Source organism: Bufo gargarizans, chromosome 9 (assembly GCF_014858855.1).
Source record: "Bufo gargarizans isolate SCDJY-AF-19 chromosome 9, ASM1485885v1, whole genome shotgun sequence".
Taxonomy (NCBI): Eukaryota; Metazoa; Chordata; class Amphibia; order Anura; family Bufonidae; genus Bufo; species Bufo gargarizans.
In genome coordinates this window covers 64,494,438-64,520,211 of record NC_058088.1, presented here as the reverse complement: position 1 = coordinate 64,520,211, position 25,774 = coordinate 64,494,438, and the positions used below count along the sequence as shown (strand labels likewise).

The following is a 25,774-nucleotide window of genomic DNA, read 5'->3' as shown; positions in this document are numbered from 1 at the left end:
ACACACTGATTTTATTTTTGAAACAAAAAAAATCATGTTTTAGTGTTTCCATAGTCTAAGAGCCATAGTTTTTTCAGTTTTTTGGCAATTATTTTGGGTAGGGTATGATTTTTGCGGGATGAGATGACGGTTTGATTGGTACTATTTTGGCGTACATGCAACTTTTTTGATCACTTTTATTACCTTTTTTGGGAAGTAAGGTGGGCAAAATTTCAATTTCCTAATAGTTATTTATTCATTTTTTTTATGGCGTTCACCGTGCGGGGAAAGTAACATGACCGTTTTATAGATCAGGTCATTACGGACGCGGCGATACCAAACGTGTAGGGAATTTTATTTTTTTCATTTTTATTCAGTGATAAATGTGTTTTTTTGATTTTTACTTTTTTTTTTCACTTTTTTTCACTTTTTTTTTGACCCAGACCCACTTGGTTCTTGAAGATCCAGTGGGTCTGATGTCTGTATAATACAGTACAGTACAATATATATTGTACAGTACTGTATTTTACTTACACTTTGTCTGAACAGATCTATGCTTTCAGCACAGATCTGTTCAGAACCATGGACAGCAGGATGCCTGAGACGGCGTCCTGTTGCCATGGGAACCTTCCCCGTCTGCTCAGTAGTGGTCAGAACTGCGCAGACGGGGAAGGGTAAGGACGGGGCTCTGGGGGGGCTGTCTGGGAGCTCCCTCCCTCTCCATTCGGGGGGCTGCAAAGGCACTGCAGCCCCCCGATGGGAGAGGGAGGGAGCTACTTCTTACTGTTAACTTTTTTCATACAGCGGTGCGTACGGACCGCTGTATGGAAAGGGTTAAACGGCTGACATCGCATCACCGATGTCAGCCGTTTATACCAGGGTGCCAGCAATGTGCTGGCACCCTGGTATACCCACTCTACACCAACGAATTTTCAAGGGGAGGCGGGCGGGGGATCGCGATCCCGCCTGCCGCACCGCCCGCCTCCCGCACCGCCCCCACCGCCCACAACTCCCCCCCCTGCACCACCCGCCGGCAAAAAATCATGCAGGGGTGCAGGGGGGATGTAAAATCTATATTTGAGGTACACTAAAGTTTCTGATCCCCGCGGTCAGGGACCGCGGGGATCAGAAACTGCAAAAAGCGCAGCAAACCGCAGGTCTGAATTGACCTGCGGTTTGCGGCGATCGCCGATAGGGGGGGGTCACATGACCCCCCCTGGCGTTGTCACAGGATGCCGGCTGAATGATTTCAGCCGGCATCCCGTTACCATTAACCCCCGCGGCGCCGGAATCTGCATTTAAAGTTAGGACGTACCGGTACGCCCTAAGTCCTTAAGGACTCGGGAAATAGGGCGTACCGATACGCCCTGCGTCCTTAAGGGGTTAAAATCACCATTAACATGAAGTACGATATGTCACGAGAAAACTGTCTCAGAATTTCATGGATAATTAAAAGCGTTCCAAAATTATTACAACATAAAGTGACACGTCAGATTTAAAAAATGGGGCTCCGGCATTTGGTCCAAACAAGCTGTCGCTTAAAGGGGTTAAAGGGAACCTGGTTATAGAGCAGGAGGAGCTGAGCAAACTGATTGTTTTCTGGGAAAATATTCAGTAATTTATTCATTTAAACCTCTGCTCTTTTTCTGCTTAGGATTCATGTGGGTGGTCCTGCTGAGTGATTTATAGCCTTCCCTGTATTATTTGTCATGCAGAGTTAGCTGGCAATCACAGAGAAGCACCACCCGCATGACTCCTAAGCATAAAGAGAGCAGAAGTTTAAATGAATAAATTACAAGTTTTACAAATTTTTCCCCATAAAACTACAGTATATACATCAATCTGCTCAGTTCCTCCTGCTTTATAACATGCTGCCTGCAGAGTGAACTGCATTTCTTGGTGAGAGGTCCCCTTTAACTCACTCATGTCCTTTTCAGTTATATAAGGGCCTATTCACACTGTGTTTGGCATATGTGCTACAAAAACACCAGACTTAAATGCTATATTTATCCATAGGACCCCTTTTACCCAATAAATGTCAAAAGAGTGTCCATTGCCTCCAATGAAATAATATGGTTTGGTGTGCCTTTCTTTCAACTGTATGTAAAAGTGTAGTCAACTACATTATTCCCTACAGCAGCATCCAATGAAAAAAGGTCAACCTCGTGGTATACTTCTCGTGGGAACCTATGGGTTATTTCTATTTGTGCCACTGTAAATGTATATATTGGTGGGTTCAGTCAGAGGTATACTTTGGGAAAACTTATCAAAACGTACCTCAAACATGCACCTTATGTACCCTCCATGTATCTTTACCCTCACTTCTTGTATGTGTGGTGTGGGTTTATGTTCTGGGTGTGTGAAGCGTTTTGTTGGTTGTTACATGTCTGGGCTGTTGTTGGTCCCTGCATGTATGCTATTCATCACCCAGTATGTTGATACCTCCGGAAGGGGGCTGCTTTCCTGGAAGGGTGAACCATGAATATGGATGCAGTGCTGCCTGGGGCTGCCGTGTACCTTGCTGTAAGGGGGCCAGGCAGTATCAGGAGTGCAGGATATTTGTGTGTGGTGTTGGTTGTACGGTGTCCTATTTGGTGTTTGGGCACGGGTACTTATGCACGGGTTCCAGTTGTGGTCGCTGCAGCAGGTAAGTGTGTTTCTGGTGTTCTTACCTGCCAACTCTGTTGTATTCAGTTGTCCACTTTTCCCTGCAGATAGGCCTGTGGAAACTCTGGTTCATCCGTGTCTTGGATGAACCTGGTTGTCTCTTGTCCCTGTCTCCTAACCTCAGGGATATTCATGGATTACCTGTCTCCTACCTTAAGGGTCGGCTCATACAGTTAGGAGAACAGGGCCAGATTTAGGGATACTATAGGAGGTGACCAGTTCCCTTTTCTTGGCAGCCTGATCTAGCTGCTACCCCTATCCCTTTTACATTGTACAGTGGGGGGTTTCCCCCACTCCCCACAGTGACAGCTTTCACGTCCTGGTGATCATTGGTGTATTGACTATCTAGGTCCTGTTGGTAAGGCTATTGATACTAGAGATTTTAGATCCTTGGTCCTGGAAATAAGGTCCATCTTGCGAGTGTCACCTTTTGGAAGAGGCTCCCTATGAGTCAAAGTCTGACTTTTTAAAAAGTCATGGGACCTGACAATGGAAAATAGGCAAGTTAAATATCCACCTGCAGACAGCTTTTTCAGGGTTCTTGCCCCCCATGAGTACAGAGTAGGATTCTAGCTTGCAGAGCGCAATGCCTTGGATTAGAGATGAGTGAAGTTTTGAAAAATGTGATTCTGCTTAGTCGAACTTCGTCAAGAAATTCGATTTGTTATGAATTACTTGTGCAATGGCAGGGAACAGCAATCCTCACCCCCCCCATCATTTAACCCCTCAGATGCTGCATTCAATGCTGACCGCGGCATCTGAGACTCACATCTATCTTCTCAGGGGTAAATCTGCAGTTTAAAAATAATAATATGCTCACCTCAAACTCTTGATCGAAGAAAACCCGCTAAAGGACCTGCGGTGAGCACGATGACGTCACCGCACACGGCCAGTGTTATCACGTGGTGACGTCTTCACACTCGGCAAAGGTTCTTTGGTGTGTTTTCTTCAATTGAGACAAGAGCAGACGGTCTGTCCGCAATCCAGTGGATGAGGTGAGTATAATATTTTTTTCAGCCACCATTTTAGGAATAATTTCATCATTACCATGAAAGGAAGTTTGGCTTCGTAGAGAATAACATTTTTCCTGAAATTCAGATCTATTTCTAGGTCCACTTTGGATACTTTGATTCGCTCACCACTACCTTGGATGCAGCTTAGGCAGGATACTGGCTCTTCTAAAAAGACCAGCTGTGTATGAAGACTTATTGCTAATGCTCCATGGGAAAAATATGCAAAGAGGTATCTCGCAGGGAAAAGGAACCAGGGGCAAGTACCCCAAAACAGCTGTCTGCGGACTGATATTTGGCTTTTCTATTTTCCCTTGTCAGGTCCCAAGGGTTGCTAAAAAGTCATACTTTAACTCATACAGAGCCTCTTCCAAAAGTTGGCACAAGCAAGATGGAAAATACCTATTTGCATATTTTTTTCCCATGTAGCATGTTGTAGAATGTAGAATGTTGTCACGACTGATCTTTGTCACGCTCTGTGAATTGAACTCTGCGTCTTTCAATGACGTTTGAGTATGCCACATGGTGCACACCTGTTCTTTCCCATAAACTAATTTCCAAGAAAATGAAACGATAATTGGACAAACCCAACATGGCAGATCTTTTACACAGATGTCTGCCTTCTGTCAGAAGATAAGAATTTGGACCAAATCGACTTTACGGCCATTAAAGATGTAAACTTTACATTCAGCATCTTGGAGATGAAGTGGTGTTTAGAGCATATGGTTTGGTTTCTGATCTTCGAATGCTATAATTGGGGTCTTCGTCATCAACAAATGACATATATAGGTGTACAATCTTGGACTGTCCAGAGGTCAATACCGTACATTGTGTAGACGACATCACTTTCCATGGGTCTCTCAGATGATCAAGTGATGAAGTTTAAGCGGATAAGCTATGCATGCGATACATTTCACTTTTATTGAATTTTTTTTACAGATGCTGCTCTATGTAACACAAGGAAGTTAAGCTCACCTTGAAACCCCATGTAAATATGAATAATACACAGATCCATGGATGCTGCTGAAACGCTGTTTTCAAGGGCACTGTTTTCATGGATGCTGCTGAAACGCTGTTGTGAGGAGCACTGTTACATGTTAATGTCATCACCAATCTTATCCTACAACATCGCTGTGACCACCTTCTAAAGCTCACATACCCTTTTCACGTGGACAAAAGACACTTTTAAGAGCCTCATTTTGTAAAACTGTTGTTGTACATTGGAAAATTCAATTTTTACCATGCTCCTTAGCACCATTAGTTTATTTTACATCTTGGCTAATGAAATGTTTTTAACTCAATGTAAATATGTAAGTGTTGACATTTGTAGAAACTCCATTCCATGCTCTATCAATACATGTTTTACCGTTTTTGTGTAAAACGTCTGCACTTTATTCATCTTGACTCTATAGGGGCAGATTTATAAAACTGTATAAAATAAAAATTCTTTATTGCCCATAGCAACCAATCAGATCACAGCTTTAATTTTTCAAGAGCACTATAAGAAATTAAAGCAGTGTTGTGATTGGTTGAAAGTTACAGTTTTCATAACTCTCCCTAATGTGATGAGGCTTCTCATGAGACAATATCTTGATGTGGGCCTTCTCAATATGAACTGGACTGGTTGATCTTGAACATTCTACATTTTTGCCACCACCTGCTTTATGGTGTAATGTGACAAATTGCAATAAAAAAAATCTTGTTCTTCCTTAATGTGGAATAATCAAGTTTTTCAATTATTAATTGGTTAGGGTTTAAATCATTTTTAGGTGTATCAGTATTATTATTATAGTGTTTGTGTATGGATAATTGTCATGCTACTCTTGCTGAGAAGAACTCTGTCCACCAAAGTAGAAGAATGTACCTGTATATTTGTCATCCTAAAAAAAAAAAGGATATTTCAGTTATTCTGTTCATTTATGTATATATTTCTCATTTTCTGTGTTATTCTACAGATCAATTTGCACTTTAAGGGGTTGTCCCATGATTAATGTAAAAAACATGAAAATCAGACATCATATAGTATATAACAAAGGTAGAACCAGCCCTGTACCTCACATGGATTTACAGTTCTTCACATTCTTTGGTCCAGTTGCTCGGTTTGATTTCTTTCAAACTGGCAGCTCAGGAGGCGTGTACTTTCTAAGGGGACATGTCCATTCGGCTGCATCTCTCTACTTATCACAGCTCAGGCAGCATGTCCTTTCAGCTACAGCTCTCTCCCTGTAACAGTCACAAATTCTAACAGATCCAGCTGAGGGCAGTTGAGGAATGGAATTGAGCATTTGCAAAAACCCCAGTGAGGTGGACAAAGAAATAAGAAAAAGTACAAACAGCAGGTGGTGCTATACAGAAATACTTTATTGAATAATTTAGTAGCTTTACTAAACTTTTAATTACATCTAATTACAAAAGTATTCAGGTCCAGATGCTGGTTTCAAAAATGTAGATTTTTTTCATGGGATAACCCCTTAATTGATGTAAAAATATTGATCTGAGATCATATAGTGTATATGGACCAGCTTGAGGTATATAACTACAGTTCTCAGCAGTGCTAGGGCTGTTCTTGTGGTTTTTGAAGTATTGCTGGCATATAATACATACAACACAGTGAAAAAGCCAGCAACAGGGAGATCACAAGGTACACTTCATGGGAAGGGAGGACAGTCAGTGATATGCAATCTGTGTTGACATTGGATTACATGGGAACTGATTAGTATATGTTTACTGATATTCCTGTTTTAGGGGACAATTAATGGTACATTATCTACATAAAGCACAAAGTCTAGGACTATCTTCAAGGGGCACAGCATGTGACACTATAGAGGGCGCTAACTACAGGGGCACCAGCACATTTCACTAATTTCAGGGGGCACAGTATGTACCATTTTTTTTGGGGGGGGGGGGGGGGGACTGTGTGTAATGGTTTATGGCTAGGGAATACAATTATATTCAGGGGTTAAAATATGTGGCACAATTATATTCAAGGGCACAGTGAGTGGCGGTATATTCATGGTGATAGTATCATATGCCATTATATTGAGGGGCACAATGTGTGGCACCCTGATGATTTTGTGTTAGTATAGGTCAAGGTAATCTGGTTGGCAAACTCTGCAGAGACAGGTCATGTCCAGGAAAAGTCATCATGGTGATCTTGACAGGATAGAGAAGAAAAGGCAGGAGAACAACTTCAAGCAGAGAAGACATTACCTGTGAGTCAGTGAATGTAAATGTTTATTCTTCTTCTGACTAATCAGTAAAGGATTGACTGCATAAAAATATATAGTATAATGCCGCCTGGTTATACGAGATAATACATTCCCAAATCTTATGTGTGTGTACACAATCCTAAGGTGGGGGGTAGAACTCACTTGGGTGAGGGGCTATAGATTAGACAGGATTAAACAAGCCTTGGTAATGAATAACAGATGTTGTCCAAGAAGAACATGAAGCAAGCACGCATTTTCCATGCATGGAGATGTCCAATGGGGTTGTAGAGAGAGTTTAACCTATCCAATGAGGATAACACAAGTACGTATGTAAAGTTTAGGATGGTTATGTGTGCATTTTCCTTTGTGTGATTGAAGCTGTTAATGCTCTAGGCTAGCGGCAATAAACCTTAATCTTCCGAAAGAATGCGTTTTCTGAGTGGTATTCCACAACAAGGGTATGATCTGAAGTGAGATGATAAGGTACCATTCTTTTTTATGAAACACTAACTCCCAGCTTACACTCACCATTGTTCAAGCTATGCTGGGAGCTCAGGATAGGTCATCAGCTGTTTGAAGAGGAGGTGGCGCTCGTGGAGTGATAATTCCTTCAAGATTGCACTGCTCATTGTCTCGAAAGTCTTGATGACTCAGTGTATGCTTGTTCCATTCACTTGAAGGTAACAAGCACTTATATATAATTATACTGCGCTGTCGCTACAAGCGAGACGACGCACAGTATAATCTTGAAGAGGGAGTAGCGGTCGCATGAGTGCCATCCCCTCCTCAAACAGCTGATCAGCGGGAATGCCAGGCGTCAGACCCCCATGGATCAGATATCGATGACCTGTGCCGAGGATAGGTCATCAATAGATACTGGCTGCACAACTAATGGGGTATTTGAAATGAAGCTAAGCTTGAGTCATGGAGTACTTTAGAGTCACATTTATAAAATGTCACATATTGTTTGATAAATTTGTCTCATCCTTAAACCTAAGACTTTTTTCTAGAAAAGCTACTCCAGTTTTCCTACGCCATCTTCCGACTGGAGTGAAATTGTGCCTTTTTGTGACCTTTTAAAAAATAAATCTGGAATGAAACTCATTGACATTTCTAACCATGCCCACTTCCCCATCCATGTTTGAAAACTGGAGTGAGTGGTGTAAAAAAGCAAAAGGTTGCAAAAATGTTGTGCAAGTGAGTGCAAAAAGTCCATTTTGCGTCTTTAAATGCCAGAATTCTGGAGTAAAGGTTTAATAAATAGGACCAAATAGTATGACTACAGGGTCATAATATTGTTTGTACCCTCCTAAATCTGTTTCTGTGTCCACGTGAAGGACTGAATCACAGTTGTGTATATCCTAGTATAGGTTATATTTTGCATATGTGTGATTTATTCAATCTACAGCACAAAAAATAAATTGACTCAATTGGAGCAGCAGAATATACTGCAATAGCTCCTGATTCAATTTGAAGAAGGTATTTTGTAATTTGGAGTCTTCTTAATGTAGGACAAGAAAAGATGACAGTCACTAATACATGGAGCTTGTATGAATAAATACTTAAAACATTTCCAGCTTTCTGAGGCATAACTTGCAATCGATTAAATATTCTGAAATGTAAATTGTAATGTCTAAAGTACCGTGCAAGAAATCTATCTAAATAGGTTGCTATAGAATGTTATATGACAGAACTAATATACCCCCTATTCATTTGATGGGCCACATACACACAATTTTCCTGATAAGTGTATATTAACGGCTCTGAAAATCAGGCTTAATAGAAAATGACCTAGTTTGATCGATTACATATAAAAGTGAATTTTCTATGATGCTTTTGGAGCTCTGAAAGAAGATGGAAAGACGTATTTGCTAAACTATAGCATTATCCAGATTATATACCCCCCCTTCCCTTCACCAATCCTCCATTCTCAAGAATATAGAAAGATAAAAGACATTTCCTTTTATTTAGATTTATGCAGACTATTACAGATTTAGGACCTTCCGAAAGGTTTTTATGGATATTGCATTCAGTGGATATGACAGTAGACATGGTGTACCGGCTTAGGGGACCTCTTGAAGTCCTTATGCTAAGCACTAAAAATAACAGGGAAATTGTGCTTAGGAAGTGGTGAATGTCATTTAGAGAAACTCCATCTGCAATCCATGTAAATGTCCTAGGAATATCATTAGTGAGCTTGTGGGCAGTATCCATACTTTCACTAATTCATCTGTCATGTCCAGCCGCTGTTCAATGGATCCACGCGGTGTTGAACAGACACCACTGTCTTATTATTCTTTTTTTTCAGGGTACTGTCAAAATGGCCATTGCTGCATGTTGTGCTACCCTTGCCATAAAATGCGTGGGACTGCTTGCCATAAAATGTGTGGGCATGGTTCAAATGGCAGTATGAAGAAAAAATTAGTAGATTAATATATTTAAGACTAACTTTAAGGTAACAATATTTAATTAATGGTAAGGTCACGTGCATCTTGCCATAGTGCATATCCATGGTACAACACCCACAGAAGTCTATGGGCTCATACTATACCTCAACATACCTCCAATTTCATGTGGAGACCAGTTGCATACACAGATCTCATAGCAATACTTAGTATGTACCCCACCCCATAGTGACATTTCTGACAAATTTAGATTTTTTTTTGTATTAGGTGGAGGAACCTTTCAATAAATAAAGTCTCAGCCCGCCTCATTGACTTTACCCGACTTTGGAAAAAGTGATACAGGTGCTTCATAAATATGGGGCTCATTCAGAACATCACATTTCTCAAGGGATTTTACCAGACAACTGATATAAATACATTGATAAAGGGCTGTGCATAGAAATTTCTGGTTACCCTTGCACTGAATGGAAGCTGTAAAACCTCTATGCACTAAGCTCCCACTAGTGGTGGCAGCAGGGAAATACCCTGAATAGATTTTGGGGACAGGAGAAGCAGTTCAGCATTGGGTCTCCTCCCTCTGGACCCCACAGCAGTTTAGTGGTTTATGGTAGGTGCACCACTGGTGGAGGCATACAGAAGTTATTTTGGTATGAAATTTATGAGTGAAAAATTGTGGCATGCTCAGTTTTTTCTCTTATAACATTAATTTTTAGAGGAGAATATAGTGCTATACAGTGGCGCAATACGGTTACATATGGTACAGTTTTGTTATGTGTATGTCCTTCAAGGGGACCCGTCGCATTGAACAGACAGTTTGATCTACAGGCAGCATGTTGTAGACAGGAGAAGCTGAGCAGATTGATATATAGCTTAGTGGGAAAAGATTCTGTATAACTCATAATTTATTTTTAACCCTACTCATTCTAGAATTAGCAGTCCTATGGTTCGTCCTACTCCGCTATTACTGAATGTACACTTATAAAAGGAAGGCTGTCCCTCACTCTTAGTCACGGTGTAGGACCACCAACTGGACTCCTTACCCCAGAATGAGTAGAAATTAAAATGACAAAAATACACATTATACTGAATCTTTTCTCACATAACAATATATAGTTTTATATGTTTACTCCGTGTTGTAAAATTAGGTCACTGAATTTTTAAAACACTTTTCATAGAGATATATTAAAAGTTTTAATCGGCGGGGGGGGGGGGGTCTGAATGCTGAGACCCCGGTGATCGATAGACCCAAGAGGATGGAATCGGGCCTGTCTCCTGCAACGAGGTGAAAGAATGCTGTATATGAGCGCTCCTCTCCCCTCGTTCTAGAGATTGGTGGGAGTTTCTGCACTCATACCCCACTGATCAACATCTTTGAAAATGCCTCTATGACATATCCAAAGTTTTTTGAAAACGTAGTCAAACTGAAATGTCGTCTGTCGAACGTCAATTGAAGTTTATTGCTTTGATTGTTGCATTTATTTTACTTTTACCTTTGGAATGAAAATTAGTGCTGGAGATGAATCTAGTAGAATGAACTCTGAACTGTTAATACTGTTACTTTACCTTTTACACTTCATACTTTTACTTTTACTCTTTCCGATATAAGGTCCAACTCAGAACAACATTAGATTGTACCATAACATTTCTTTCATCCAACAGAGCTAGCAGTTTTCATCTCACATACTTTACTGCAGCAATGTCTTAAAGAGAGATTATCTATAACTAAATGTTTAGCTGATAATCCAAGCAACTCTTTAATGTTTTCAATTTTCCTGGCTAAAATTAAAATGGCAAGATGAATCATATTAGGTTATAAGCATCACATTTCCTTGGGTGCTAAAGCAATAAAGAGAAGACATCTTCATATATAATCCAATGCCTGGATTAAATGGCCTTTGTAGTACTCAGTATCCAGTCAATGAATCGGAACATTCGGGTGTAAACTCCATATTTACCTTTCTCTGCACATTTGTCACCCCAGCTGGTAATTCCGGTCAGAAACCAAACACTCCTAAATTCGGAAGAATGTGGCCCTCCGCTATCCCCCTGACATGTGTCTTTTTCTTCTTCAGAGTATCCAGCACAGAACATGTTGGTGGACACAAAGAACTTGCTTGACTTCTTGCAGGTGGCTCGGTCAATGTAGGGCACAGCTAGCTTCTGAAGTTTTATAGTTGGTCTTCCTAAGAATCTGACATGCCCCCAGCCAGTCACCCAGCTGTGCGACGCAGTTTGCAGCAGTTTGTCTGTGAAATCTCTGTTTCCGATGCAGATGGGCCTTGCATAGTCATTCAGTTTGATTGGGTCTGCTAGCTTTACAAGCGCTATGTCATTGTTGTATTTACTCTTGTTTGCATTGTAGGTTGAATGTGTGATAACTTGTGCTATTGGCAGATATTGCTCCGTCCCCTCCTGAACATCTGTGTTATAGTCTCCTGTTGAAAGCAGTAAAAAAGAGCTTTATTGACTCCCATTCTTGTCTTTACAACACTTCATATACCATTGGAAAAGTAGGACAATAACATTGAGTAGACCAAATACAATGAATCATTAGTGATGAGCGGCAGGGGCAATATTCGAATTTGCAAATATTTGGTAGAATATTCATCATATATTTGCGAATTCGAGATTATATTCTTGATCGCGAAAAATCGGCAATGTAATATTTGCGTAATGTGCGCAAAATACAGGTGTGGGTCACTATAGCAAAATTTTTCAAGCTGCTAGATGTTTCCTGAGACTGGAGAAAATGGTTGGCACGGCAGAACATTATAATAGCTTTAAATGCAGATAGAGTGCTCCAATATATTTGCGATTGCAAAATCGGCACTAATGATGCGGATATTTTTTGGCGCAATACGTGCAACTTCACATTTTAACAGGTCTGACTACTTATTCGTGATTGGTGCACTAAGTATTGTCGTGAACTTGTGACATCACAGCACTATGTATGTACAGTATGTATGGACAGCAGAACCTACCGTATCAGCTACACTATATTACTATCTAACCTACACTGACTATCTCCCACTAACTATCTGTATTATATCTGTATTATATATATAAAATAACTAACTAACTATCTAATGTAATGACACAGAAAAGCACAGAGCACAGCAATGACACTGCTGTCTCTCTCAGTTCTGCAAAATACTGCATACAAGGGCTGCTGGGGAGGTTCTTATATAGTAAGGGGTCGGCAACTTTCCTATTGGTTGCTAAGGATGTTGCTAAGCTCAGACAAAGACATTGCAGCCTTCTCATTGGCCAACAAGCAAGAAGGGAGGTTACTGATGAAAAAAAATCTTGAATATTTGAAGTTACGAATATTCAAAATATTCGCGAAATCTCGAAGTGCCGATATTCGACTGATGTTGAGTCCAGTTATGTAATTTTTATCTTCATACTCACTTGCATTGTGATGCTGTGCTCCGACAATCCAGCAGTAAAATGCATTAAGAAGACTCCTGAGCTCATGCACATAATGGAAAGGACTCAAAGAGGAGTCCTCTCAATGCATTTTACTGCTGGTTTCTTGGAGCACAGCGTCGGAATGCAAGTGAGTAAGAAGATAAAAATTATATAACCGGACTCTACGCTACACACTATACACAACCTACTATCATTTGGGGTTGTTTTGCAGATGAGATTCCCTTTAATGGTGCATCTTTTAATAGGATCTTATAATGGTATATCCAAGGTATTACTTTCAATTGCCACATCTCACTTTGCACTTAACTTACATAGGCAATTGAAATTTGATTGCGTTACTATACTTATAACTGAGTTATTGAACTTATAGAAGCAGGGGCATAGCTATAGAGGGTGCAGATAGTAGTTACACATGTGCCTTAGTGCCTAAGAAGACCAAAGGCACCCCCTGTCATATGTGTGGGTGGCCTCGTAACAAATTTTCAATTGGATTTCTGCAGGATCAGGTTTCATGTTTGCATGGAACTACTTGATTAGTGAATACCTGACCTATGTCTATTCATCCTAAGGCTCCATTCACACGTCCGCAACGTGTTTTGCGGATCCACGGAGCCGCAGAGCCGCAAAACACGGAAAGCAGCAATGTGCGTTCCGCATTTTGCAGACCGCACATTGCCGGCACTAATAGAATATGCCTGTTCTTGTCCGCAATTGCGGACAAGAATAGGACATGTTCTATTTTTTCGCGGAACGGAAGTGCGGATCCGCAATTCCGTGTCCGGGCAGCACATCGTGCTGCCCCATAGGAATGAATGGGTCCGCAATTCCAAATTGTGGACGTGTGAATGGATTGTTGCCGTTTTATACAGGATGTTGGTTATTTCATGCCTATGCAAAAAGAAGCATAATAACAAATTATGTTCTGTTTTAGACTGAATTATGACAGACAGGAATAAGAAAAGAAAATAATGAATAATAAGAAGAAAATACTCTTCATGATTGACATGATCGATTTGAATATTCAGACTTTTCCACCCTTTAAAGGGAACCTGGAAATCACATATTAAACCAACCACAGTACCTTACCTTTTAATGTCTGTTGGCGCCTTCTCCAAGTCAGGCTTGAAGTCAAGGGGGCAGCGGCCTCCTTGCTTCAAGGCACGATAAGCCCACCCCTTACCCCTCCTCTCTAAATTGTGATAGACATCTTGCCGTGATGCCGGGACCACGCTCTTCTCGCGCATGCTCAGTGCGCTGCCTGTTACAGCTCGATCCCGGCTCCCTCACTCACCGCCTTCATTTTGCAGACTGCGCATGAGCCGTTCAGTTCCATCGCGCTTGTGCCAGGCTGTCGCTTCCCGTCTTTAGCGTGAGCGTGATCACTGGCTTCAGGGGCTGGAGAACTCAAGCCAGTGATCACGCTCATGCTAAAGACGAGAAGCGACGGCCGGACGTGAGCGCAATGGAACTGAACGGCGCATGCGCAGCCTGCAAAATGGAGGCGGTGAGTGAGGGAGCCAGTGCTCCGTGATATTTCCCTACCTGGGAAATTTCCCTACCCTCGTCAATTCCTGTTGTGACGCGGCCACATCGGACATGACGTTCCCAGCTTTGGAAGGAGGTGTGCCGCGCTGCGCAGACGCACAATGTCACACTAGAGTTGGGGAGAAGGGGCCACCTAATGCGCTTGCACCTTACCTCTCAGCTGGCTACAGATGATCAGACACCGCGCGTGCGCAGTGAGTGGTAGGGAGATTTAACAGAACAAATATCCATCAGATTTCCCTACCCCCACACTGCGCCGGCGCGGTGATCGTATGGATGTTCGGTATAAGAGATCTCCATGTCCGCTGGTGCGCACGCGCAGTGTTTCCCGATGGGAGTAGTTACTGGCCCATAATTTTTCCCTACCCTCTAACCGCTGGTGAGGCCCTTTCTCCCCAACTCTGGTGTGAAATTTCCCTACCCCGTCATTGTGCACCTGCGCGGTACGGCACACCTCCTTCTAAAGCTGGGAACGTCCTGTCCGATGCGGCCATGTCACAACAGGAAGTGACGAGGGTAGGGAAATTTCACGGTTAGGGAAATATCACGGAATACCGGTGTTCTGTCATAAAACTTTAACTCGTCAGATTACCTTACCCCACGTGACTTCTGGGGGTGTGTGCCTCCGCGCAAGCGCAGTACCATGGCATGGCACCTCCATGCAAGCGCAGTACCAGGGCATGGGTAAGTAAAAATTACAGTGAGCGTTGACTCATGGACGCGTGCACGGACACTGCTCATGTGCTCTCAGGGGTAAGGAGATCGGACGGTCTTTTGTCTTGTTAAATCTCCTTACCTTCACACTGCGCACACACGGATTCAGCCAGCAATGAATCTGAAGCATCATGTGGAGTGACGGTAAGGAGATTTTACAATCCGCGCATGCGCAATTTGAGGGTAAGGAGATTTAAAAAGACAAAAGACCGTCAGATCTCCTTACCCCTGAGAGCGCACGTAAGGTGTCCATGAGTCAACGCTCACTGTAATTTTAACTTACCCATGCCCTGGTACTGCGCTTGCATGGAGGCGCCGGTCCGTGGTACTGCGCTTGTGCGGAGGTACACACCCCCGGAAGTCATGTGGGTAAGCAAATCTGACAAGTTAAGGTTTTCTGACAGAACACCGGAGACGGGATCGCGCTCTACAGATGTCCATCACAATGTAGAGAGGAGGGGTAAGGGGCGGGCTTATTGTGCCTTGAAGCAAGGAGGCTGCTGCCCCCTTGACTTCAAGCCTGACTTGGAGAAGGCGCCAATAGACATTAAAACTGCGATTTTAAGGCTACTTTCACACTAGCTGCACAGACCTCCGGCAGACTGTTCCGTCGGGTGAACAGCCTGCCGGATCCATCCTGCCACTAGTGACTGCCGCTCTGTCCCCATTAACTAGATAAATGTCGGACATGTCGTAGTTTTATTCCGGCAGCCTCTCGCCGTGCACTGCCGTGCCTCTGCCTGAACTCCGCCCCCATTATAGTCAATGGGGACAGAGCGGCAGTCCGGGGGGGCATGGTCACTAGCGGCAGGACGGATCCAGCAAGCTGTTCACCGACAGAACAGCCTGCCGGAGTTCCGTGCCGCTAATGTGAAAGTAGCCTGACAAATATGAAGTGACAGAATGAGGAAAGAAAATCATGATTACCAACAGGGGGATACTTTAAGGTACTGTGGTTGGTTTGATATGTGTTTTCCAGGTGACAGGTTCCCTTTAAGTTCTCTTTACTGTCTCTCTTTTTGTATATTGTCTCTCAGAAGGTCTACATTTGCCCAGTTTTGCAACCTTTTAATCACAATAGCAAAATAACACAAACAAAAAGCAAACGTTTCAGTTTTGGCCTGAAATTAGGATAATTGCAATAAATTGTATTGCAATTAGGTGGTCTTATTACGCAGAGAACAGATGCTGTGTAACAATCTCTAACAATGCCCATAATACCATAGATTGTATCTCCTAGCTTTTCATAGATTTTCCATGGAATACAAATACTGTATATTTTGGTTGCATGGAATGCTGGTTGGAAAAATATATAATGGCTGCTATTGAAAGTTGTCACCTTCATAAGGAACTATGATAATGATAAAAATGGACCAATTCAATATTATATTAAAAGGGGTTTTTCTGCACCACAAAAAATGGTGGTCAGAATTAGTGTTGATCGAGCACCGTAGTGCTCGGGTGCTCTGGCACCCGAGTATAATAGAAGTCAAAAGGAGAACCTGAGCATTGAAACAGGCACCCCCTGCTCTGAAGAGGGGAGGGTGCCTGGTTCATAGGAAAATGTCAGAAATTGATGGAAACACTGAAATGGTTCAGGAACAGCATAGGGAGGATGTCTGGAGGCATCTTGGACTCCAAGGTCGCTACTGGGAACTATGTTGTCCGAGAAGTACGCCACTTTTACAGACTGACAATAATACGCACACAACCGAAGATAAAATCGATTTTAGAGGAAAAATTGTTAGGAAACATTCTTTCCTATATATTTACTTGTATATAAAGTGCAAGTTCAGCCAAAAATGCAGTTGATTTTCGGAACTGGGGCTATAATTAAGAGGGACGGCCTGTGGCATCTGTATTGCGCCGCTAGAGGTGAAATTAGTGGACCGGCGCCAGACGAACCACAGTGAAAGCATTTGCCAAGAATGTTTTCATTAATCAACAACGAAAGTCGGAGGTTGGAAGACGATCCGACAGGCGATCCAGCGGTGTTATTCCCATGACCCGCCGAACAGCTTCAGGGAAACCAAAGTCTTTGGGTTCCGGGGGAGTATGGTTGCAAAGCTGAAACTAATTGACGGAAGGGCACCACCAGGAGTAAAGTCTGCGGCTAAATTTGACTCAACACGGCAAACCTCACCCGGCCTGGACAAGGAAAAGATTGACAGATTAATAGCTCTTTCTTGATTCTGTGGGTGGTGGTGTATGGACGTTCTGAGTTGGTGGAGCGATTTGTCTGGTTAATTTCGATAACCAATGAGACTCCTCCATGCTAATTAGTTACGAGACCCCTGGCTGTGAGTATTGTGTTGACCAGACTCTTATGGGAGAGTGCCTGCTGCTTAGCTGACCATCGAAAACATTTTGGTTGAAGGCCTGCAGGTGATATGACCATCGCAAACATTATGGGCGAGGCCCTGCTGCCGCTTTGTTGGCTCTAGAAAACTTCTGCCTGATTGCACGTCCCTGTGATGTCGATGATCCATTTGAAGAAGACGATCCGACAGGCGATCCAGCGGTGTTATTCCCATGACCCGCCGAACAGCTTCAGGGAAACCAAAGTCTTTGGGTTCCGGGGGAGTATGGTTGCAAAGCTGAAACTAATTGACGGAAGGGCACCACCTGGAGTAAAGTCTGCGGCTAAATTTGACTCAACACGGCAAACCTCACCCGGCCTGGACAAGGAAAAGATTGACAGATTGATAGCTCTTTCTTGATTCTGTGGGTGGTGGTGTATGGACGTTCTGAGTTGGTGGAGCAATTTGTCTGGTTAATTTCGATAACCAATGAGACTCCTCCATGCTAATTAGTTACGTGACCCCTGGCTGTGAGTATTGTGTTGACCAGACTCTTATGGGAGAGTGCCTGCTGCTTAGCTGACCATCGAAAACATTTTGGTTGAAGGCCTGCAGGTGATATGACCATCGCAAACATTATGGGTGAGGCCCTGCTGCCGCTTTGTTGGCTCTAGAAAACTTCTGCCTGATTGCACGTCCCTGTGATGTCGATGATCCATTTGAATGTCTGCCCTATAAACTTTCGATGTTCTGTTATGCGCCTACCATGGTGACCACGGGTAACGGGGAAAAAGTGTTTGATTCCGGAGAGGGAGCCTGAGAAACAGCTACCACATCCAAGGCAAGCGGGGGGGCGCGCAAATTACCCATTCCCGACTTGGGGAGGTAGTGACGATAGGTAACAATACAGGACTCTTAAGAGGCCCTGTTATTGGAATGGGTAATAAAAAATTACAGGGAATGTCACTGGTATTTAGGATGAGGAAACGTTATACAGGAGAGGTGATTTAAAGAGATAGGGGGCACACCAAATAGTTCAGGGAGTGCAAGGGGTGGTGCAACTGCATGTAACACATAACCTGACCCGAGAGAGAGTCAAAAAGAACCACCCCATAGATGCACATCCAACAATAAGAGAATATTAAAAATATATATAAAGTTTATTAGACACAACAACAGACACGCATTAAAAAATTGTATACAATATAGAACAAAGTGCGGTATGCAATAAGATCAATGTAACCGACACACACAGGTCCACTGGGTTACCACAAATAAATATATGCGTTATCAACCAGCATAAATAGCAATACAATAAATCCCATGGAGCAAATGTAAGGTAAGGTAAGACCACTAGAAATGAGGATAAAGACAGACCAAAATAAGGTCAAATATCAAGAGCCAAACCTACATAGCCTGCTGGTACAGTGGACCTGGAAACATGAGAAGCGCCCAACGCGTATCGCTGGAGCAATCCGGCTTCCTCAGGGGTAAAGAGCTGTGTGTTAAAGTGTCACATTATATAGGATATTAATCAAAGCATAATTTTGTTCACCTGTGCAGTTAGGATGCTATGGGCGGTGTGGAGGCGAGTCCAGTAGTCAAAACCGGAAACCGGAAGTGTGGACGTCACATGATCGGTGGGTGGAACGCATATGCGTTCCACCAGCCAAATCACAACCTTCTGGCATGATAGAAGGAGGGGGGCAAAGCTCTGATGAAAGGATGTATAGTAATACAATTCTATAGGGCCACAATGGCAGTCCCAGACCATCTGGTGAGCAGTGAGGACGATATTGGATAACCGGAAGTGGGAGGCACGTGACCGGAAGTCAGGTGCCGCAATGGAACGCATGGTGGAACGCATAGTGCGCTCCACAGAGAATAGTGAAGCAGACGATGCGCCCAGCATTCGGCCAAAGGGGCTGGAGGCACAGCAGCAAATTTGAGGGGGTGGGGGAGGTCTTAGAAAGTGGGAGCAGTGTAGTATTAAAGGGCAAGATGTAAATAAATGTGTGTATCTGTTTGTGCATGCACTACAGCCAGATGATATTTAAACATGCATGGGTACAAGCAATAAGTAATAGTATAGAGACACAATGCAGCAAATAAGTATATAAACAACAATGTGTACATGAATACTATATCATAGCAAGTGTACAGCAATATGGGCGCAGAAGGTCAGATGCACATGCATATGTGCATAGAATCATGCATTGGACACAGAGTATATGCTAATTCATGTGTACAATGCATGATAGTACTTAGAAATAGAGAATATGTACTGTACCTACAGACACAAAATAAATATATGTGAATCCATGAACATATAATTTTGGCATTATCAATAGTTGCAATATCAATTCTTACAAGGACATATACGTTCCTAAAAGTGAACAATAATGCGCATTATTGCTATGCAAAAAAAAAAAAAAAAAATTAACTAAATATGGGGGTGGCCCCAATCTGTGATCCAGGACCTGTGAAGGACCTAAAAAAAAGGGGGAAATAGAAAGAAATGTGAAGGAAAATCGTGAGAAAGTGATGCTATGGAAGTGAGAAGAATGGTGGATTAAAGTGTACCAAAGAAATCTGTGAAAGTGAGTGAATAGGGAGGGGAAAGTGAGGGAGACCTATAAGGAATAGAAATTGGTAAATCAATACAAATAAAGAATATAATCATTATGATGATAAAAATAGTCATGAAGATAATGATAAGGAGACACAGGAGAGGTATCACAGGTAATGTCACTGTTTGCAGAGTCTATGCAAAAAGTACACTGTATGTCACAGATATGCGAGGGCCTGCAGGTGAGCTAACCAGTGAAAACATTATGGGCGAGGGCCTTCTGCCGCTTTGTTGACTCTAGATAACTTCTGCCTGATCGCACGTCCCCGTGACGTCGACGATCCATTTTGATGTCAGCCCTATATAATGTGGAGAAATTTTTCCACAAGGACCTGCTGGAATAGCACCGTTTTGCTTGTCAGCCATGTGTGCCAGAGTATTAACAGGCAAGTCTTCGCTGTCATCATCAGGAGGTGAGCTGACCCTGTAAAGGATTGTAGATGAGGGCCTGCTGGTGAGCTGACCCTCTAAAAAATTATATGCGAGGGCCTTCAGGTGAGCTGACCCATTAAAAGATTGTAGGTGAAGGCCTGCAGATGAGCTGACCCATTAAAAGATTGTAGGTGAAGGCCTGCTGGTTAGCTGACCCTGTAAAAAATTCTATGCGAGGGCCTGCTGTTGAGCTGATCCTCTAAAACATTATGGTTGAGGGCCTGCTGCTGAGCTGACCATAAAAAAAATATGGGAGAGTGGCTGCTGCTTAGCTGACCATTTAAAAAATTTACAGTGTTAAAAGCAGGCCGGTTCGCCCCTATACTTTAGCTAGGAATAATGGAATAGGACTCCGTTTCTATTTTGTGGGTTTTCAGAACTGGGGCCATGATTAAGAGGGACGGCCGTGGGCATCCCTATTGCGCCACTAGAGGTGAAGTGAAATTCTTGGACTGGCACAAGACGAACCAAAGCCAAAGCATTATCCAAGAATATTTTCATTAATCAAAAAAGAAAGTCTGAGGTTCGAAGACGATCAGATACCGTCGTAGTTCTGACCATAAACGATGATGACCGGCGATCTAGTGGCGTTGTTCCCATGACCCGCTGAGCTGTTTCCGGGAAACCAAAGTCTTTTTGTTCTGGGGGAAAATGGTTTCAAATCTGACAAAGTACAGCATATGTCACAGAAAATGTTTTGAAGCGCACATGTTACACAGCAGATGTGGGCCTGGTAAGGTCACTGTCAGAAGAGGACACCGTCTATTGAAAAATGTAATTTTGTCACAGAATTTTTTTTAGAAGTACACACTTTACACAGCAAATGTGGGCTATGTAAGGTCACTGTCAGAAGCGGACACCGTCTATGGAAAAAGTGCACTGGATGTCACTGATATTTAAGGGATGTGCACACTCTAAACAGGAGATGTGGCGAAGATAATTTAACTGTCTGCAGCGGACACCGTCTACGGAAAAAGTGCACTGGATGTCACTGATATTTTAGGGATGCGCAAATAATTTAACTGTCCACAGCGGCCCATTACACAGTATTTAGCGCAGGATGCGCTAAAAATATATATTGCTGCTGTCACACACAATAGTCCATAAAATGACTTTTAGGTCTCTGAAAAGTTATTGGTATAAAAATCTTCCTATTACACTGCCTACACTGTCTGTCCCTTTCTATGCACAGCTCTCCCTAACACTGAGCAATTTAGTGCAGGTTGCGCTACAAACATATATTGCTGGTGTCACACACAATAGTCCTTACAAGGACTTTTGGGTCTCTAAAACGTTTTTTTTTGTACCAAAAAAATTCAATTACATTCCCTACACTCTCTGTCCCTTCCTATACTCAGCTCTCCCTGACTTTGAATGAGCCGAACACGCATCATCGGGTGCTATAGCACCCGATGACGCGTTCCGGCCAGCTAATCATTGTAATGCTAGGAGCCAACATGGCTACTGGTATTACAGTGAGGGCAGTACTTAACTGTACGTTTATTGGCTGCTTAACAGCCGTGAAACGTGTGGGAAGGAGACTCGAGCATTGCGCTCAAGCACATCCGGTACCCGGCCTAGTACCCCCATGTGCCCAGCATACCGATGCTCGAGCCGAACTGGCATTCGGTCGAGCATGCTCGCTCAACACTAGTCAGAATATCTTAAATACATAAAAGAAGCAATACTCACCTCCTCTGACACCACTGCCTAGTACATTGCTGCCTTCTACTCTAGAAATACCCTGAAATGCTCTCTCAGCCAATTAGTTACTGTGATATGACCCACCTCAGCCAATGGATGGATGAGCATGGATTTAGAAGCATTTCGTGTTTGTTGAGAAGGAAACCAGAGGTAGAGAGCAAAGAACTGGGCAGCATCAGAACGGCATTGGTGGGTAATTGGTGGAGGTGAGTATCTCTTCTTTTATTATTTCATCCCAATCTGACCCCACTGTCACCCATTTTTCTTGCATTGGAGAAACAACCCAAAGACTTCTGAGTTGAGGAAACATTTTTGGGTTTGTTTATGAACTGATATACGCCTTTTGTTGCATGTTTCAGTTGGAAGATGTTGATCTTGAAACGGGGTAGTGCGCCAAAAATTTGTACCACCACTTATCATCTAATGAAAAAATATACATAAAAACTTGCAAAGGTGACACAGCACTTATGTCCATAAATTGGGTCTTACCTGCAACGACTCTGTATTCACCAGGTATAAGAAAGCAGTGAGCTGCAGTTACTATCCATTTTTCATTCACAATGGCTCCACCACAGAAGCCTTCACCATCGTTATTGACAATGTGAACCTATAAAATTATCAAGACAATGAGTAAAGGGTAGTCTCTGCTTATAATATACTTAAAGGGGTTTCCCAGGCTCCTGATATTGATAACTTATCCTCAAGATAGGTGATCAATATCCAACCAGCGGGGGTCTGAAACTCCACATCCCTACTGATCAGTTGTTGCCTGCAGCCTCTAGTGTTGAAACACGCACTTTGAATGGAACAGGAAGCACAGCTCCATTCATTGAAGTGAATGGTAGCTGAGCTGCAGTAACCTAGCATGGCCACTACACTTTGAACGGAGCTGTGCTTCCTGTTCTATTCAAAGTACTAGTTCCAACACTAGAGGCTGCACGGAAGAGCTGAACGGTGGAGGTTTCATACCCCTGCTGATTGGCTATTGGATGTATCCTGAGAATAGGTCATCAATGTCAGGGGCCTGGAAAAACAGTTTAACACATTCAAATGTTCCCAACTTACTTTTTAAAGACTTATAATAATAAATTGCTATGGGAAATTCAGTTTTGCACTGCAGCTTTCCTAAGGGGGTTGTCCAACATCTTTGCTACAGCACAGCAAACAGAGACCAGGGGAGAACATCGGAACTGCAGTGGCAGGGATTCAACAGGTAAGCAGTGCTTCTTTTGTTATTTTTTACTATTGCCAACCTGTGCCCCAATTTTTGAAAAACTTGGATCACGCTTTTAGGCCTGGAATCACATGGGCAGCTTTAGATAGTCTGACTCTGGAGTGGATACAAAAGAGAAAAAAGTAATTGTCTTTCTCTTATACTTTGCAGGGTTTTTTTTAAACCCCCCTTTGGCTTTGGCTCACAAAAGCACATTGAAACCTGCCACATAAACTGCACAGGTGATTCCAGCCTAAGTGTTCCATGAGCTTTTGCGGACTGGGAAATATTGTCCGCATGACACCTGTATTTCCCAGACCGACAGCAGCTTGGTTGACCCAAACTCACTGTATCTTAGTGATCTTGTGAGATCCAATCTTACTGCAAGTCTATTTTCCTGTACTTGGCTAGAACTCACAGCACTGTAGATCTCTATGATGCAGTGAGTTTAGATCTGCTGAGCCATTGTCGGTCTGTGAAATGCTACAGAATACAGACCATTACCTGGACTGCATACACTTTTGTGAAATTGGCCTAGTACACATTTTCTTTTCTTGGTGAGTCTGTGAGATGAGGACAGCACTCATTATCTGGACATTGGAATGCAGGGATGAGATCATAGCATTAGCAGTGGATGTGCGATTAATTTCTTCTTTTCTCCCATTATTTAAACTATCTGGACATTGTATTTGTGTAAATTAAGTTAAATGATTTGGATTGACATTTTGCTTTTTGGCCACAAGAGGCCGTTGTTTTCTTAGCACAGCTAAAAAAAATGCATTTCTAGATTCACGTGATGTTGAAAACTCTCAGGGGGTGGAGTTACAAGGCCTGGAGAGGAAGACAGCAGCAATCTTAGGGTGAGCTTGGAAGAGGCATCCAGGAGAATCTCTCGACATCCAGGCGTGAGAGCATCCTTCAGGGACCAGAGCTGCAGCCAAGTGGAGCTGATTGTGTCCATGACCCTGATTTTGTGCAGAGGAAGGTATGGGGTGCTTGCTGGAGAAACCCTTGTTCCATCCACGGTCATCAGCTTACACAAAGCAGAGCCGGGTAGGTAAGACTAATCGTACACGCATCTCATACAGTTCTGGCGCCTAGGATCCCAGAGACCAGGCATGTACTCAGTTAGTTAGGTTTGCTGTTTGTGTCGGCCACAAGTGCTGTTAACTGCACTTACATAGTGATGAGCGGGAGGTGCCATATTCGATTTTGCGATATTTCGCGAATATTCGTGTTATATTAGTCGAAATCGAATATTCGTAATTATTCCATTTATCGCGAATAATATGCGATTTTATTAATCGCGTATTGCGATTTTTCTTTTGACAGTATAAGGCAACGTTCCTATGACTAATTGACTATGGCTAGGTTAATATGTGTATTTTACGAATATTCGAAATATTGCTCCAACTTCGTCTTTTAGAATATTCGTAATATTCTAAAAGACGAAGTTAGAGCAATATTACGAATTTTCGTAAAATACAGATAGATTGTAATTTAGCTGATATAGTGCTATAATCCTTATTTTTTTCTCAATTTTTTTTTGCCTCTTCTGAACTTCAGTTTTGTAAAATATGTACACTATTAAAAAAATTACTATAGCAGTATATTAACTAAATTACAATCTATATGTGTATTTTACGAATATTCTTAATATTGCTCTAACTTCGTCTTTTAGAATATTCGTAATATTGCTCTAACTTCGTCTTTTAGAATATTACGAATATTCTAAAAGACGAAGTTAGAGCAATATTAAGAATATTCGTAAAATACACATATAGTGCTATATTCCATATTCGTTAATTCTAGCCTAATATGGAATATAGCAGTGCTAAGTTGAAATCGCAATTCGATTAATTCAAGTTATAATAATCAAATTGCGATTTCAACTTGGACCTTGTTTAGTTGTGATTAAAAATGAGCACTGCTAGATTCAATATCAGTTAAGTTCGTTAATTCTAGACCCATTCCATTAGAGCCCCAGCAGCAGCATCAAGTTGAAATCGCAATGTGATTAATATAACTCGAAGTAATCGCATGGCGATTTCAACTTAGTACTGCTATATTCCATATTCGTTAATTCTAGCCTAATATAGAATATAGCAGTGCTAAGTTGAAATCGCAATTTGATTATTATAACTTGAATTAATCGAATTGCGATTTCAACGTAATTCTCAAATCCGACAGTACATTCTAGTATATGGAGACGTTCCCATGGTGATGGGGACGCTCCATGAGCACGGAAGTCGGCAGAAGCGGCAACGGGCACTGACTGGAGCAGCCAGGAATCCTAAGGACAGGTAAGAACAACTTTAGGGAAGTGGGAAAGAAAAAAATATAACAATAAAAAAAATTACAAAAAAAAAACAAAAAAAAAAACGAATATTCGATTTTGCGAATATATAGAACTATATTCTAAATATTCGTGAAATCTCAAAGTTACAGCCTGTGCATTGTGGACCGCAAATTGCGGTCAGCAACATGGGCCCGGCCGGCACACAAACGTTCTTGGGGCCTGAGTCCTTACAAACA

At 42.3% G+C, this 25,774-nt stretch overlaps 2 protein-coding genes across 8 annotated transcripts in view; one reads left to right on the top strand and one right to left on the bottom strand.

Moving 5' to 3' along the window:
• Positions 1-5,369, top strand: part of MCF2 (MCF.2 cell line derived transforming sequence) — a 199,525-nt gene extending 194,156 nt beyond the window's left edge. For all 7 annotated transcript variants that reach the window (XM_044268788.1, XM_044268786.1, XM_044268787.1 and 4 more), the window contains one exon: positions 4,596-5,369. In XM_044268788.1, the coding sequence (XP_044124723.1) occupies positions 4,596-4,636 (41 nt within the window). In that variant the 3' untranslated portion in view covers positions 4,637-5,369. The remainder of the gene's footprint in view (positions 1-4,595) is intronic.
• Positions 5,370-8,812: 3,443 nt separating this feature from the next.
• The window catches only part of F9 (coagulation factor IX), a 102,463-nt gene continuing 85,501 nt past the window's right edge, over positions 8,813-25,774 (bottom strand). The window contains exons 7-8 of the mRNA XM_044268792.1: positions 22,516-22,633; positions 8,813-11,705 (exon numbers count right to left, since the gene is read on the bottom strand). Coding sequence (XP_044124727.1) covers positions 11,155-11,705; positions 22,516-22,633 — 669 coding nt within the window. The 3' untranslated portion in view covers positions 8,813-11,154. The remainder of the gene's footprint in view (positions 11,706-22,515; positions 22,634-25,774) is intronic.